Genomic DNA, 17,336 nt, shown 5'->3' on the forward strand with positions numbered 1-17,336 from the left:
GCAGCAAAAATACAGTAGCACTAGTGGAAGTTTGACTAGAACAAGTTTCACTGCTGGGAATTACCGCACTTGTCACAATGGCTTCACGCTGAACTCTTAATCCCAGCAGCAAAAGGATCACTAGAGAGCATTAATCTCCATCCATCTGACAAAGCCCATAGGGAAAAAAATGCAAAATCAAGGCTTCAGTTATTGGGCAACCACCACCAGGAAGGAATTCCTGGAGATTACTGGAGAAACATTCTGACTGGCTTAATGCACAAAACCTTGGATGTAGGATTGCATCTGAAATCTGCTTGGCATTTTCTTCAGAAAAATGCTGCCAACAGAAACATTTATACTACTGTAAGAAATGAAGGAGACCTCATGAGAAATTCACATTTATTTTTAAAATCAAGAAAGATCAAATGGCCTTCCAGTGGGAAGGCACAGTCCCTAAGGCTAGTGGAAGGGTGTAATCCTGATGACTTTGGAAGAATTTCATCACTTTAACTGGCACAGAACACAGCCTGGAAGCTTAAAAAAATCAGCATTTTTGCTAACATAAAGCAGATTTCCTGTATCCAAACCTCCTCAGATGGCTTGCCTTCAGAATATGCTTCCTTTCAATATTGTTCTTTTCTTTCATGCATTTTTGTCTTGAAGTTACTTACCTGAACATGCAAAACTTCATCTGTTGGCTTCCACTTAGGTCAAACATCATCCTGTTCTCAGCAACCAGCAGCTAGCAACACAATTTGCACCATCTCAAAACCCCCTTACTTTCCAAGAAGCACAGAGTAGTAAACAGTCATTAAAAATAATTATCCCACCTCAGGATTTAATACTTTTTGATTCTCTATCTTCATATCACCCTCCAAGGCACACCATGCTAGATTTATTATTCACTCCTCTGCCTCTTTATCACCAGCACAGTTTCAAATGGCTACACACTGAGTGTTTTGGGTACAGCCCTGAAATCTTAGATATTGATAAACATCACAGCTCTGTGTCCACAGGCAAATCAGTGCAAGCCAGCAGGTATGGGCTGTACCTGCTCTGACAGCCAGACATCACTGCTCTGACATTTGCTCCTCACTTGTCAAGTGCTGAAGTGAAGGGGCTGCTCTACTGCCAATTAATTAATTGAAGCTGTTTTCAGCTGGGAGGCAGACAAGCACCAAATAACCACAGACTTCGGCAGAGTAAAGATGGTTCTTCAAAGATAGGGAAGACAGCAAGTTTAAACACATGGAATTTCAATCAGATCTGGATTTCCTCTAAAGTTTGTGGCTTGGCTTGATTGAAATAGCCCAGTCTAGGCCTACTTTCATTTGAAAATCTGGCTTTCTTCAAACGCACTGTCATGGCTTTCCCTCGATAGCCCAATATTGCACCAGCCCCCTGCACATCCAAATCACAGCACATCCAGATTACTGTATGTCCAAATCTCTGCACATCCACATCACTGCACATCCACATCACTGCACATTGAGATCACTGGACATCCAAATCACTGCACATCCAGATCAGCCTTGCTTCCCCTGCTGGGAGAACAAGCAGTCCCAGGGCAACCTGCCCTCCCACAGTTCCCAGCACCTGGTAAACTTCCCAACCTGTTTCTTAATTTATCCAAAGGGAACAAGGGAGGCAAGACTGAGCAAGGTCCAGCCAGTCAACCATTGAGAAATCCTTGCACCAAAACACAGCTCCTAAAATCATCAAGATATTTATTTCACATGCACTGACACTTGAGTCATTGCATAAAGGCCTCTTCAACTTAAGTAACCAACAGCAACGACTAATGCAATGGAGGAAACTCAAACAAATACACAAATATTACAAATACCCAGGGTACGTGCCAACAGCCTGAGAGCTGAGGTACAAGGAGCTACACACACAACCAGCAATCCTGAATGTGTTCCATGTCCAGCAGAGCTGCTGTGCTTCTTGCAGCCTCTTGCCACTGATCTCCAAGGGCAAACCCTTCCCAGCTCCCTGCCTTCAAACACTCCACATTTTGCTCATCCAAAGCTTGCATGGCTGCAGGGCACACAGCAGCAGGAAGGGACCAGATGACACAAAGATAGGAAATCACACGTCTCACAAACTGTGTTTAAGCAGGAGGTTTGGTTTACACTTTTTAAAATTTATTTTCAGAAAGGGACAAAAGTTTCATTTGAGCATTTCACTAAAATTTCGAGGTAGGAGTAAAACTCCTACACCAAAGTGATGGACTGTAGCATTTCAGATTTCCAGTATATTTTGATGTCTCTGAACTGACTTCTTAGCAAGGTAAATGTCACATTGTGATAGGGTGAGCCATCAAATACTGATCCTTGAGCCACTTGAATTTTATGGCATGAAGATTCTGCGTGTTCCTTACAAGCACGTTCCATTTGTACCCCTAGCAACACCTTGCAACAGTGTGCCAACACAAATGGGGCTCTCAAGAAACACTTTGCTAAAGAAAAGGATTCAGCTTTCCTACAAGTAAAATTTACAGGCTGGCAAATTCCAGGCTTGGAAATTTTCTGTGAAAACTCTCCAGTTCTAGAGAAACAACTAAACACATCTCACTGCTAAAAGCTGCACTATCAGAGCTTTAAACAAGCAGGGTTACAAACACAGGAGTCTGCAGACAACAAAGAAGTGGAGATAAGAGGATTTCTGCCATGCAGAGTTTGTACATCCATCTGTGATTAATATTATGAGGAAAATGAGGGTCAAAGCCTATCTCTGAAACTGAATGTAGAGAGTGTAGTCAGAGGTATCTAAACATGCACTATTTCAGCTTTTTATTCATGCATTTATTTATATATGTATGAAGAAATTCTTCATGCCAGAAGAATTTGCCATGATACTTGCTCTGGAGTCTAATTACTCTATTCTGCTCTAATTATGTGTGTTTTCACATTTTGTATATCACGTGGGATTTGGGGGATTTTTGTTGTTGCCATTCCCTGTTAGAAGGACTTCCTGCAATCTCCCTCAATAATAAAAATATTTCAAAGACCATGGCAATAATATAATCTCTTTGATTCCAGTGTTTGGTAATTTTGGTAATTCATTTTTTCTTGCAGTTTATCACAAACACAGTCTTCTCCCCTGAGGAAGAAGTGAAGAAAAACTTTGGTATGGGGTATCCAGTGATTACTGAATTCTAAAATACGGCCAGAAAAATACTGACACTCTAAATCCATCCTTTATGCCCCCCCAGCCAAATGTGAACTCTTCCTGGATTAACTGGAGATGAAGGTCAGGCCATGTGTCATTCAAAAGGTAATTTCCCCTTGATTTGCAACAGGATCACAGATGTAACCTCAGGCTTCAGTGACAGAAAATACCAATTGTCTAACAAATAATACAGATCCAGAGATAGAACTGTTTGTTTGACATTTTACAATCTACAAGGATTTATTTGCATATAAATATGCAATTTGTTTTTAGATAAGTAACAGCGTCCCTGTATACACAGACCTCTCACATCTCTGCTTTTTTTATCCAGGGCCATAAATCTAAAATCTAAGATTTTTAATAATCTGAATGAAAAACAGATTATTTTTGACACAGTGGAAGAGTTGGTATTTCCTGTGAAAATACTAGCATGGTCAATATTTTATATACTGGGAAACTGTGGTTCTTTTGTCCTGGTGGGGTTGGTGCAGAAGTTGAACAAAGGAGCTCTATTTCTGCACATTCTGACTTAAGAAAATACCATGTTAGAGAATATTAAGTTCTAACAACACAACTTTTCCTTCTCAGTGTCCAGGCAGGCACCAACACACGAGACCATCTGGAAGGAAATGTGAGAACACAGTGTGTAGCCACAGCACATGGAGCAGTGCCTGCTCCGAGTGTGAACAGCAGAGGTAACAGTTACTGAGGCTAAACAAATATCCTGAGGAGATGTGAATAATGAATTGAGTTTTCTACACGCCATTCTTCCCCAATTCCCCTCTAGGGATAGATCCAGTTAATGTCCTTCAGACACTCTGGCCAAGCTCCCTTGGAGACAGATCAGACCAAGGCTGCCACTAATGCCCGTGCTGTGAGAGCAATCAGGCTTAATGACTTCCCATGTATATTAGTCTAACACTAATGTGGGCCCACCTCCTCACAGACTCACTTCTGGTTTGTTTGTACAGGTATGAGCAAGAGGAGAACCAGGGACTCACACATCTGGAATAATATTCCTAAAACCATCCACATCCTGGATTCCAGCTGCAACTGCAATGAGACTTCAGAAGCGAAGGTCATCTCTGATACCATCTCAGCAATAACACAGGAAAGCAGGAAGCACAGCTCTGGGGAAAAGGCTGTCTGACTCCAGTGCCTGCAAACACCAGGCTAAAGATAAGGTGACCATTAACCTTCAGAGAAAGGCAGGGAAGGCCCAGAATGTCCTGCCTGCAGGCTTTGTTTCTCCAAGGGGAAATAAACAGAAAAATAAAGCTCAGAACTGCCTACTCTTGACATTTAACTCAAATGAGTGTGCAATGGTAACATTTTCTCTGTTACCTTTCCTCTCCATAAAAGCCATGAATACAGTACCTGGTTCATTCCTCAATCAGCAAAATAAGTGAAAATATTGAGTAGCAATAAATTTATTCCTACTACTCGATATCTGTGAGATCTCAGACCTGTGCCCTCTGTACAGAATGTATTATTCCATGTTGCAGATACAGTGGGGAGAACTGAGGACGAGTAATTCAGTGACTGCTCCAGAATCCATAAACTGCAATTGAACTCAAAAGTTCCTGGTGACTGAAACTGTGTTTTAGAGCCTTTCCCCATCCTTCCTTGCTCAATAAGGACAGCCAGAAAGGCCCTACAAGAATAGGCACACTATAAATATCCAAGATAACTTACGTTCACTAGCCAGCCTTCAGCCATGGGAACTCATACAGGAACACTGGCATCAAAATGCTGAGTTAAATTAGAAATCAGTGACTGTACAACATGATTTGGCCCCACATGTTGAGAGTTTTAAAATCATCACATAATAAAAAATACCTCAATTTCACCAGAGTAGACACATAGCACATCAGAGTTCTCACTCAGCAGCCTAACACATTACTCAGACAAGTTCTGGCAATCTTTAAATATCCCAGAGTGCTCTCAATTGTCTTTTAAATATGCTGGCACTGTCCCCACAATAGTGAGAAGGGAAAATATCTAATACATACCCAGGGGCAGGCAATAAGCTAATTGCAGAAGAATTTTACCTAAAACTCTTGAATAAACTACAGTTCTGTGTCACTAAGTCACATCATCACATGTGTAAACTGAATCTCTCCTTGATCCTTCTAACCACAGAGCCTGGCACGCACTTTAGCTATTTGCTGAGCTGATGGGTGTGTCTATCATCCCAGAGCACTGGTAGCCAAAAAAGCTGCAGTTAAGAGACATGTCAAACTTAAATTCATTGTAGTAGTATCTTTCTGCTTTACCATGGAGTTCAGGGAATATCTTCAGCTTTCCCAGGATAAATGCCACTCTCAGCCTCACCACTCCAGCCCCTATAGCTAATCTTTAAACAGAACACACTTGAGATCCACTGCTATTGGCATCAGGTGTTAAACCATCCTTGCTGCTAAGTGGATTTTTCCACCGAGGTATTGGAGCAGCCAACATTGCAGGCCCAAACAGAAAGTGGAGCAGTTGTCACCATGCACCACAGAGCTGAAAAGTCACCTACCCCTCCTGCAGATTTTATCAACACCCACCCAAGAACACCAACTCAGCCTCTCTCATGAAGCAGTTGCTTTGGACACAGCACAGAGACCAATATAACCGATTCTTCCTGGCATGGTGCTGATTGAGTCCTCAAGGGACTCTATATACGCCTGGAGATAAGCTACTGTGAAGCCTAAAGATTAACTCTGCTTGTTCTGCTCTCTGAAAGCTCCCTTTTGGTCATGGGAATAGTGAGCAAGCCCTCCTTCTATTGAGGACTGATTATATTTAATGTACATAAGACTAGATGGGATTTAAAAGCCACTGAAGACTGATGAGCTAACTTAACAAGGTGGATTTGCAGTGATTTCCTGATTGCAAAACTGATATTGTAGTATCTTCTCACCACAGATGAGAGAGATTTCATTTTTCAGAAAGGCAAATACAACCATGTACAAATGCTAAACAATAATAAGACTTTCAGATATTTTTGTTGTCTTGTGCAAAGTTTTCTCACCATGTAGTTGCTAAATACAAAGGGATGTTAGTCAAAACCATCTAAAGGACATGCCCCTGACTGTTGCAGAATTACTACTGGTCACCAGTTAAAATGGTATTAATGAGGACATGATTAAGCTTTTATTTTGATCAGAATCAGCTACAAAACCAGCAAATATCTTATCTCTGAAGAGCCCCATACACCACACAAATGTAACACCCATTCCATCAAAATGAAAACCTGTTCAAAATCTGCAAGATGTTTCTTTTGCAGGAATGAGGACTCGTGATTGTGCTGATGCTGAGTAATGTAGGGTACAATAAAATCTAAGTCACACCCTACACAATTTTTAACCCTCTTAAAACTACAAATGAAGAGGAGATGCAATGGCCATAGTTTGAGGACCAATAGGGCAGAAGAAATGTGATTCTCAGAATCAGAGCAAGTAAATTGCTTGTATTTATTTTTTCCCTCTATCCAATCCACAAAAGTTGTGATAATATTGATATAACAAAGTTTCTTCAGACTCATCACAATAATTATGGCTGGTTTGCTCATTTCTTTCCTCTTTCCTCTGCTTAACATGATTTTACATTGATATGAATTAAAAAGATAATAGAAAACCTTTTGCATAGCCTAGAAACTTGACAATCAACTAAGGCAAGAACTGAGATAAATTATAGTCTTTCTTTGGCTCAGATTTCTTGCTTTAAGCTGATTTATTGCAAGAACCTTAACATTTTAATGTATTTCCTTATACAATAAGATACCACTTTTAATTATTGCAGAACCCACAACTTTTGGAGTTCAACTCATTAAATTCCCTCCTCAGTCAGCACATAGTCTTGAGTAGCAACATAGTGCTAATGTACAGATGATAGACTAAAAAATAAATAAGCATTAAAAAATTCTCAGAGAAGTACATTCTGGTAGTTAACAACAGGTGTATAAACATTCCCATGTTCTGTTCATTGCACAGCTCTTGAACCCTTAAGTGCCCACAAACAGGTGGCATTGTGGTTTTGAAATTTACTTTGATGTGCTGCATGCTATGTCTCTTTCAAAGTACAAAATTATTTTTTTAATTAAAGCTTATACATCTGTAAATAAGGTGTTTCTTAATCTATCTACAAACAAAGAACAAAAGGTTTTGCAAAACCTTTCATTACTGTTGTACATAAGGCAATTCTGAAATGGCCTCCCCAGCAAAGTTTAATTTGTTAATGCACAGGAGGTTTTTTATGCCTCAATCTCTATAACACTGTGTTAACATCTCTGCCTTTTTAAATTCAGATTTAGAGAGTCAATTAAATAAATCCAGAAGTTCCCTATGACATGTTAAATCATTTGAAGGCAGACTCAAACATAACATACAGATTGAAAAAGCAAGAAAATCCAAGCACCATTCATAAACAGTCCCTGCTCCTAACAGGTTTCTGGGAAGTTGTACTATGGGTCTATAGTTTAAATTTAGAGAGAAACTCTTGGATCATTTCTCAAATGTCAAGCAAACCACAGAGCCTGTTTTCTTCACTTGTCCTTTCACTTCCTCCTCCTGAGATAATGAAATAATTATCATATAAAAAACCAGGGTAAATTCAGGAGAGCTCAGAAATCCTGACACTCTTGGAGAGGCAACAGGATCAGAGAATGCATCTCCTCCAAAACTCCCCCCTCCTGTCATTACCAGAGCTTAGGAAAATACAAATAGCTTCTTGAACAATGGGATAAAATTCATCCTGGCATTGTGAGGAAGAGCCTTATGTCTCTGTTACCTGGCTGCAGCCACGTGCAGTGAGTGACAGAACTGGGAGAAAAGCTCAGTTTGGGAGACACAAATGTCCCCATATTGCCTGGTAAGGGCTGCAGCTCAACTCTACTAAGCTACACATCTTTTAAAAAGAAAAGTCACCAAAAAATGTCTTGGCATTCAGAAGAGCAAAGGTGGGCAAAGTACCAGCCAAATCCAGCAGCATTAACCCTCTGTTTGCTGGCAAATACCCTTCCCATTTAACCTAGTGGTATACAAAAATGGTCTCATGAAGCATTAACTGGGAGAAAATCACATTATATTGCCTTGACCACAAGGCAATATAATGTGATTTGCTGCAAATTGTACCAATAATATTAGCAGACTCCTATGAATGATGGCAGCCTTTTTTATAGGCAAATATCAGTTAATTCCAAGAAATGCATGTTCAGCAGAAAGAAAAATGAGTGGAACAGCAGATGAAAAGAATGGCAGTGAAATGACAGGATGGGCTGTGTGATTCCTTGGCATGCCATTTTGCTGAGGTTAGCCCCAAAGAGGTGTCAAAGTTGTAAGTAAAATCAGTATGCACACTAAGCTCCATTTCCCCCCACAGGCTTTTCAGCAGCAGTTTCAAGAAGCAATATCCTCATTACTTCCTGCAGTTTTAAGAGCTTAGAACAGTGCAGCCACCCCAAATTCAGCATTCCTGAGGCAGCTAAACTATGAGACATCTTAAACAAGTGGGTATATTGCAAATAATATTTGGTGCTCTTCATTTTGAGTTTCTGAATCATTAAAGATCCTGCTTTCAAGCTTTGTGACTGAGTGTGTATTTTGGCAGTTTTGCTGCAGTTTTGGTAACTCAGAATATTGTTCAGAGCCTTGCATGATCACTTGGCTGTGTGAGCTATGACCTGATGAGATCTTACAAGAGTTTGGGGAGAACTGCAACAGTCAGCAGGAGTCAGGGATGAGCAGCAGTTGAAACAATCCTTGTTAATAACATCAGCGAGTGTCTGCTGCTTGACAAAAGAGGTGGTTTCAAGTTCTAACATGTAGCACTCCTTCCCATTACACACAGAAGCTGACAGCTGAAGGTACAGAGATAAACCACTCCAAATGCAGAGAAATCTATTTATGTTTAAACTACAAAATAGATTGAACTTAGACAGAAGAACTGGCATAGAATCTCATCTGAGGGAATGATGAGAACTGCCCTTTCCGCTAAACCCGGTGTCAAGTACCAAAATCTCATGCAATGTGTTTGAATTCATTTGGAAGAAAATGATGAAATACAAATGGCATCTCTGCTTGTGGCATTGGCACTCTGCTTGTGGCATTGGCACTCCTTTTAAACTTTAAAAGAATGTCTGTGTACCTGTGCACACATGACTCAACATGATGCTGGTGCCACTCCAATAAAAGCAAGCCACTGATTCCTGAGTTTGGGCCATATCCAGAGTGATTCAGATCAATGACAGCCTTTCCACTAAATGCAGCTCTTCAGATCACAGCAATCAGCTTGCAGACTGATGTGCCACAGAGGCTGCAGCCACACTGCTTTGTCCCCTGTTTGACTTACAGCCCAGCTTGATGTTTATGTTACATAACTAAAGATATTGAGACCAACCACACCACGCACACTGTCCACAGCACAAACATAAGGATTACTGAAAATCCTCAGCAGGAAAAAGAAAAAATCAGCTCCCCAGTTTAATATACACCATGTGTACTTCCTTTTCATTTATATATAGAGAGACTTCATATAAATCCATAAATACCTATGCATGAATGCCCAACACACTTCAGCAGTATCAGATACAGGAAACATTCTGGTCAAAGTTGCAGAGGATTTTAGCAGATATTAAGCAGGAACAACTAAAGATGTGTTTGTTTGTATTAAATATATCAGACTCACACAGACACAAATTATTGTGTCCCCTGAGTATCCATTTTCACAGCTGTTCAAAACTGAGCAACATCTTAGCCCTTTTATTAATGCTTATGCAAGATTCCAGTATTTGCACTTGCAGCTACTGCTTTCTTGTGAAATATTCTAAGTACCCACTGATTTCTAAATAAATGTATTTAGAATTTAAATAAATGGGCCTGTATTGAGCAAGCCTTTGGACCAAGTACAACTTCTTGTTTCTTCTCTGACTGCCAGACATCATCTTCTGGAGAAAGAAAACATAGCTGTGCATTTGTCTGAAGTAAATTCACTGACCAACAAACTAAGAGCCATTACAAGTGGAAAAAATATTAACTTTGAAAGAGAAACCAGTGCCAGGAAAACTTGTTAAGTGATAAAATTTAACTTTTGATAATTGTCTGCACTTAATTGCTCCCAGAAAAACTAAAAAGAAGTCTAAAAGAGGATCTACTTCCCAAATGTCTGAATACAGTCAAACACCCTGTACTGTGGGTTCCAAAGGACAGAGAGTTTTGAATCATCAAATCTGCATTAAGCATGTCTCCATCTCTGTGGTCACAGGAATCTGTGACATTTCATTTTCTGAAAACTTCCATCAAATCTTTGACAGAATCATAAGCAAACAGCTTATATAGAAAAGCTCACAGTGATCTGAAAAAAATGGAGGGATTTATTTTTTGTTCATATAACATCCAAGTAATTTGGGTTTGCATATTAGAAAAACTTTATACATATATAAATAAATCCCCTAAATATCTAAAGATATTCTAAACTTGAGCCAAGTCAGGTCAACTCCAAGGTGAGAAGCGAGAAGCGCTTTGCACTTTCTTATATTATAGTGAGTTTTAATTTTGCAGACATGGACCAAAGTTCTGCATTGGACTGGGCAGCTGTGGAATCCTTGCAAACCTCACACTGCTGTGTGATAGGGCTGCATTTCCTTGTGACTAAATAGGAGCTCAGTCTGGAGAAGTGTAGCTGCTTTTATGTAGTGTGTTCATTTTGATAAGTCATCTATTTATGATAAGTCAGCTACTGACATACTTTGGAAAGAGATGAGCAATTTCACTAAATCAATATAAATTTTCTGGTACAATATTCTTCAGGAAGTGGCCTGAAGCATTAGCAATGTACTAGTCCATGTATTATGGAGCTAGAGGTCCAAACTAGAAACAACCAATTGAGCAAGCAGTGCAAAAATTTATGCCATGCTGGATTAAGCTTTCATTGTATTTGTTGTACAGCAGCAAGATAAATATATATTTGCATTTCCTATCTTACAAAGGTATTGGAATCCTAATTATCATCTATTATATTGTGTGAGAGAAAAAGAAATAGAAAACTCACATTCATGAAGCTGTTAATACAAGATAAGGCCACCAAGCTTGCCTTTCTGTTTTAAAGGTTTCAAACAGTACACTTCAAGTTACCTGTAACTGCTTTCAGTTTCTGTCAGGCACCAGACAGCATGAAGTGTAAAAGATCCACAGTGCCTGTAATCCCAGGTGGATCAGAATGTGTGTGTACTAAGCTAACTCAAATTCTCCAGCACCAGTTCTGAAATGAGTAAGAGCCCATCCAAACGTGCATCAGAGGAGCTCTGCTCAGTACATAGCTCTAGGCAGAGAAGTCCACTCAGACAGCTCTCCACAGGATGGGGTGAAAGGACAGCACGAGGGAAAAGAATCACTTTGAATGGCATTTTCAAGAGAGGAGTTAAACTAGAAAATGGAGAAGACTGCAGGTGGTTTGGTGGGGTTCTCAGATATTTTCTACTCGTAGTCTGTCTGCAGTTCATCGCCTGGGTGAAAGCATTTGCCCTAACTAACACAAGCCACTCTGACTTGTACAAGGGCAGTTATCACAGAAAATTCATCAAAGTTGCTATGTGATTAAGGCTTTATTCCTGCTTACAGCTGTTTGCTAAGATCAAGCAATTAAGTGTACCAGCAAAATAATCATGACAGAAATGACACAATCTCTTTTCATTCTACGACACTTTATGGATCTGACCCTTTACAAGACCCTGCTACTTCTCTCACGTCACTCCTGCACAGAAGCTCTGAGATCACAGGGATTCTCCCAGAGAATCTGCTAAAACCTCACACCTGGGAGACGGCCACCAATTCCAGCAATTCTACTAACGACCTAAGAGACAAAACAAAGACCAGCTCATATTAACAAGCAGCTACCTAACATAGGTTAAAAACCTGATTTGGAGCCCAAAACGCAGAGGTCCGACACTGGAAGACTGCAGGTCTGTAAGTCCGGGATGAGGATGCCCATGCAGCCCGCCTGCCTTGCGCTCGCAGCCGCAGGGAGCCGAGAATACAACACTGGAACCACGAGCGTCCCGCGGCAAGCTCCGCCGGGCGCAGCCGCCGGGGTTAGCCCAGCGCCGCCGCCCCCGGGGGCTCCGCCCGCCCCGGAGCGGCCCCGGCACGGCGGCTGCCGGGCCCCGGCCGGGCTGCAGCGTTCCCGTGCCGGCAGCCTTTCCCGTGCCCGTCCCGGTGCCGCCCTGCCGGGCCCCGCCCGCGCCCGCCGCCCCGGCGGCCCCGCCCCGCGGGCACCGGGAACCGGGCACGGCACCGGGAACCGGGCACGGCACAGGGCACGGGAACCGGGCACCGGTCATGGCAACGGGCACGGCACCGGACACCGGGCACGGCACCGGCCCCACCTCCGCGCTCCGCGGGGGCACACACACACACGCACACACACGCACACACACAAACACACACAAACACGCACACACACACGCACACACACAAACACGCACACACACACACAAACACGCACACACACACGCACACACACAAACACGCACACACACACACGCACACACACACAAACACACACGCACACACACACACGCACACACACACACAAACACACACACAAACACGCACACACACACACAAACACACACACAAACACGCACACACACATACGCACACACACACACCCCCACCCCGCCGGAGAGCGGCTCAGCCGCTGGGCACCGCGCTGCCTCCCCGCGGAGCCCGTGGCCTGGGACAGCACCCTGCACAAAACACCTTGGCATGAAGGAGTTTTGGCTCTTTCTCAAGCCTTTGTGGCCTGGGAAGTCCCTGCTGCCTGCAAGGCTTCCTGCTGGTTTGCTGTCCATGGAATCGTACAGACTCCAGTCTGAGACACCTGCAACAACTCAGCTGTGAAGGCACAACCACGGTGTGACCATGGAATCACAGAATATGCTGAGCTGGAAGGGACCCATCAGGATCATCGGGTCCAACTCCTGGCCCTGCACAAGACACCCCAATCATGTGCCTGAGAGCACTGTCCAAACACTCCCTGAGCCCAGAGAGCCTTGGTCCTGTAACCACTTCCTTGGAGAGCCTGTTCTAGTGCCCAGCCACTCTCTGGGTGAACAACCTTGTCCTGGTATCTAACCTGAACCTTCCCTGACAGCTTCATGTGATGGTAGTGACAGTTTTTGGGGCTCAGCTCCTGAATGTCTCAGGAAAACATTCAGTTTGACCTAAGCCAGCATTCAGCACATCACCTGGAGAGCTCAGAGCATCCTCACAGCAACAGGATTCAGGTAACATTGTTCAGGCTGTGGGGTGACTTTGAGGGTCTGAAAGGTTTTCCCATTGTATAACTAGAAATGCATCAGGATGGGAAATCAACAAAGCGCTTCCTTAGCCTGTTGAAAACTGGATTCTCCTGGATCACTATGTAGTGTCTTCATTTGTGTTAAATCAAGTTCAGTAACTGAACCGATCTCAGCTGAGATAAACTGAGGTGAGAATCCATCCGTCTTGTTGCATTTCTGCAACCAAAATACTGCAAGGTTACACCTGAGAAAATGCAGAGTTTATTGATAACTCCCACCTTCTAACCTTTGAATCTCTTGATGTTGAAGTTGGTTACCAATCCCTATTGAAGCAGACTGACCTGTTCTGTTGCAGAACTGGCACAGAAGTTACAGACCCTCCTTCAGGGATGCAGTGACACGAGTGAAGACAGCTCATGTGTTCCACAATGAAAGTGAATGTCTCCAGTGTAAATAAAAATAGGTCCTTGTGAACAACACGTGTACATGCCATGAATAGCATTTCCATATCCAACAGCAATGGAGCTGAGATAACACTTCCTAATCCCTCTAACAGTGCTACTGCTTTGACCTGATCTGGACATGCATCAATTTTCCTTCACATCATCTGTTACTTCTGATATCTAAAATCCTTCTGGCTCATTAGACCTGGAAGGAGATCCAAGTTGTTATTTTCAGGAAGTCAGGGATTTAATTTACTCTTTCAGTGTCAATAAGTGTGCTTCCTGGGGATACTAGACTCCTACATTGCAAGAATCACATGTGGATTTATGTTTTCTTTTTTTCCTTGCCTCTTGCAGAAGTATCTGCAGCTTGTGCAGATTGGTTTTGACATTTGCTACCTTTCAAAAAAAAGGAGCCAATACTGAGAATTCACAGTTGGATTTTCATCTGTAGTTAAAATACACCTCCAAAACTTCCTAGTGTGGTTGCTGTACATACTGATGGAGCAAGCTTTCTTGCCACAGTGACTGTCAGTCCAGCTTGACATGATTGAACTGAAACTTACAGTCTTGGAAGGGGGAAAGATAAAGCCAGTGAGGGAAATATTTTAGCTGTAAGTTTACAACAGGATATTTCTGAGGAAAGCAATTCCCCAGCATAAACAGTCTGTCTTTCCAATACCCCTCTCTGACACATTTTCTGAAATTTGGTAAAAAGTCCCATCTGGAGCTGTTTTATGCTGCAGATGTTTACACATTTATCTCCAAGAATGGCAGGATCTTGATAGCCTTCAGCACATAGCCTTGGTAGTCTTCTTCACAGTCCACAGTCCTTTCTCCTTGCACATTACTGGATGGAAAGCATAGCTAGACACTCAGAAGATGCAACTGAAAAAAAAGAAACAGAAATGTGATGGAGATGGAAATAAAAACTAATAAAAAAAGCAAGTCCAGCAAAAATATCTATGTTGCTTATTAAAAAATACAAATAGGAGTATATTAAAACTGTTTGAACTATCCTGACTTGCAAGGATATGAAAGCTGTCTGAGTTCCAGAGTTTTCTTCAATTCACAAGAAGAGAGCATTATACTAGAACACTGTGCTGGAGGCTATCAACCCATCTCAGAGATGCAAGCAGAATATTGCAAGGAGAAAGCTGTTGTTGCCTACAGAATGGAGAGGGAAACCTGTGTGGGAGCACAGCTAATGCCAGTGGTGTTTGACTAGAGCTGGGCCAACTCCTGACTAGAACCTCAGTTCTGTTTAAAGGAATTGCCAAGTGGGCTTGCTAGAGGGAAATGTATAACAAATGGTTCATGAATTTAGGTATTTCCAACCCATGTATTATAATTTTATTCATACCCTTTTATCTCTAAACATCTGTTCTTATTTTTTGCTTAAGATGCATTCTAAGGCATATGATTTTTTAAATAAAGATCTGAAAAGTTGGGCCACTGTAACTTCCAGTACCAGCACTTGCATGGCAAATAACTTGAGATTCTATCAATCTTGGCAAAGTTTCCTGGCCCTTCTTAATCTAAGAATGAACTGTTCTTGAATCATTTCCCTTGGATATTAGGCATAAACAGAGCCTCTTTTCCCTGTCTTAGTGTCTGATTCAAGGTCAGATTCAGGGTTGGGGTTGTTTTGGAGTCTTGGGGTTTCTTCCTCGCTGTTGAAAAAAAAAAAATGTAAAATATCCCTCCAAATTTCTGCTTTTTTTCTACATCTATTCCTCTACAACGTAATATCAACACAATGAAGTGTAACAGTGTCATGTCTACACTGAGCAGAATTAACTAGGTAATACAGCTCCCAGTTTGAATAATTCTGAAGTTTCAGAGATTTCTCTAGTATCTGAAATAGGGTCAAAATGCAGAGCTACTTTATTAACAAGTACAAATCTCAGCTGTCAGGTCAATGAAACAAGGAGTTTTATCAAATTACACAGCAGGTGGAAGCAAAAGTCAGTGCATACCACGAGAGGAGAGATGCAAGTTCTAGAGCTGGTCCATAAAACAAGGAACTTCCCAAAGGAGACAGCAGGTGGAACCAAACACCAAGAGCCAACGTGTCTAAGCATCTTAGCACGCAAACTCCTTGCGTGTTTCCCGAAAGGCAAAACTTTATCCACATCTGCATTGACCCACAGAGTTAAAAACGTTCCTAACACTGAGAATTAGAAAGCAAACGAAATGCAGTTCTTTCAGTTTTCTGTAACTACATGTCCCAGGGCCAGGTTCAGTACAAGCTGCCTGCTCCCCCTGAAGCAGTGATGTGAGATCAGGTCAGCACTTGGACTTGGTGATCCCAGCAGTCTTTTCCAACCTTAATGATTCGGTGATCATGGCTGGCACACTGCATTTCTTCTCTGCGTGTACCCTGAGGCACTGACTTGTGCAGAATGATGATACTCTGGCAGGGTTTGTGTTCTTTTTGAAGGACACAGTTTGCAGAGGTGACTGCTCAGACCCAAAGCATCACTTTGTGCTTTCTCACACCTGACACCGAGGAGCAGATGCCTATTGTTCCTGTATTTGGGGCTGCATTTGCTCCACCATATGGACACCATGCCAAATAGATACATGCAAGTTAGTACTTCCTTCAGCTTAAGTTTTTATTCACCAAAGCCTCCAGTGAGAAGAAACATGAATACAGAACTCAGTGAAAGGACAATTTTATTTTTCATGTTATATTAGTACATCATGGTTGCTGCTTCTGTAATTTTGTGGGGCCTGGAGGTAATACCTGAATGAGAAAAACCCAGAAGTTTGGTAATTTCGTCCCTTTTCTTCTATGTTGTTTGACAACATTTCTAGAGTACTCAGAGAAGTCACTGCCTTGCCAAGAAAGCAAAGGTGTGCACAAGCAGAGGTGGAGCGAGTGCAGGGAATGACAGAGCGGGTCGGGTAGAAGGGACCGTAGTGGGTCACCCGGTCCAAGCTCCCTGCTCAGGCAGGGTCAGCCCGAGGCACAGGACTGCGCCCACACGGCTCTCGAACGTCTCCAGCGAGAGACACCCCACGATCCCTCAGGACAATCAGCTGCCTCGTGCAGCACTGCACAGTACAGCTCAGGTGGAACTTCTGTGCATCAGCTTCGGCCCGCTGCCTCTCCTCTCAGGGTCTGGCACCGCGGAGCTGAGCGGCTCCATCCTCCACCAGCAGGGTGCTCCGCACAGCCCGTGTGGCAGCCCCGACACGGCTCTAACGCCACCCCGAGGGCATTTTTCCGCAATTTCTGTGGAACCGTGCGCCTGACCCGACCCGGGGACCGGCGGCCGGGGAGCCGCGGCCACGGCCGCTCCCTCACCATTACCGATCCCTCACCACGGCCGGTCCCTCACCATTACCGATCCCGCACCATTACCGATCCCTCACCACGGCCGATCCCGCACCACAGCCTATCCCTCACCACGGCCGGTCCCTCACCACGGCCGATCCCTCACCAC

The 17,336-nt window shown here is 42.8% G+C and overlaps 1 protein-coding gene and 1 long non-coding RNA gene across 6 annotated transcripts in view; one reads left to right on the forward strand and one right to left on the reverse strand.

Annotated features, from left to right (window-relative positions):
- KIAA1210 (KIAA1210 ortholog) overlaps positions 1–17,304 on the reverse strand; it is a 56,823-nt gene extending 39,519 nt beyond the window's left edge. Inside the window, exon 1 of one of the 3 annotated variants that reach the window (XM_064426742.1) lies at positions 13,783–17,304. In XM_064426742.1, coding sequence (XP_064282812.1) covers positions 13,783–13,949 — 167 coding nt within the window. In that variant the 5' untranslated portion in view covers positions 13,950–17,304. Of the gene's footprint in view, positions 1–12,035; positions 12,363–13,782 lie in introns of those variants that run through there. The other 2 variants (XM_064426744.1, XM_064426745.1) reach the window with 2 other exon arrangements.
- On the forward strand, positions 2,367–5,000 carry LOC135304091 (uncharacterized). 3 transcript variants are annotated; one of them, XR_010365529.1, is made up of 5 exons: positions 2,367–2,749; positions 3,063–3,114; positions 3,200–3,261; positions 3,745–3,851; positions 4,128–5,000. It is a non-coding gene; the product is annotated as an uncharacterized LOC135304091 (long non-coding RNA). The 3 variants fall into 3 exon arrangements; XR_010365528.1 differs by having other exon boundaries at positions 3,063–3,261; XR_010365530.1 differs by lacking the exon at positions 3,063–3,114.
- Positions 17,305–17,336: the final 32 nt, after the last annotated feature.

The sequence above is a fragment of the Passer domesticus genome, chromosome 7 (genome assembly GCF_036417665.1).
Source record: "Passer domesticus isolate bPasDom1 chromosome 7, bPasDom1.hap1, whole genome shotgun sequence".
Classification (NCBI taxonomy): Eukaryota; Metazoa; Chordata; class Aves; order Passeriformes; family Passeridae; genus Passer; species Passer domesticus.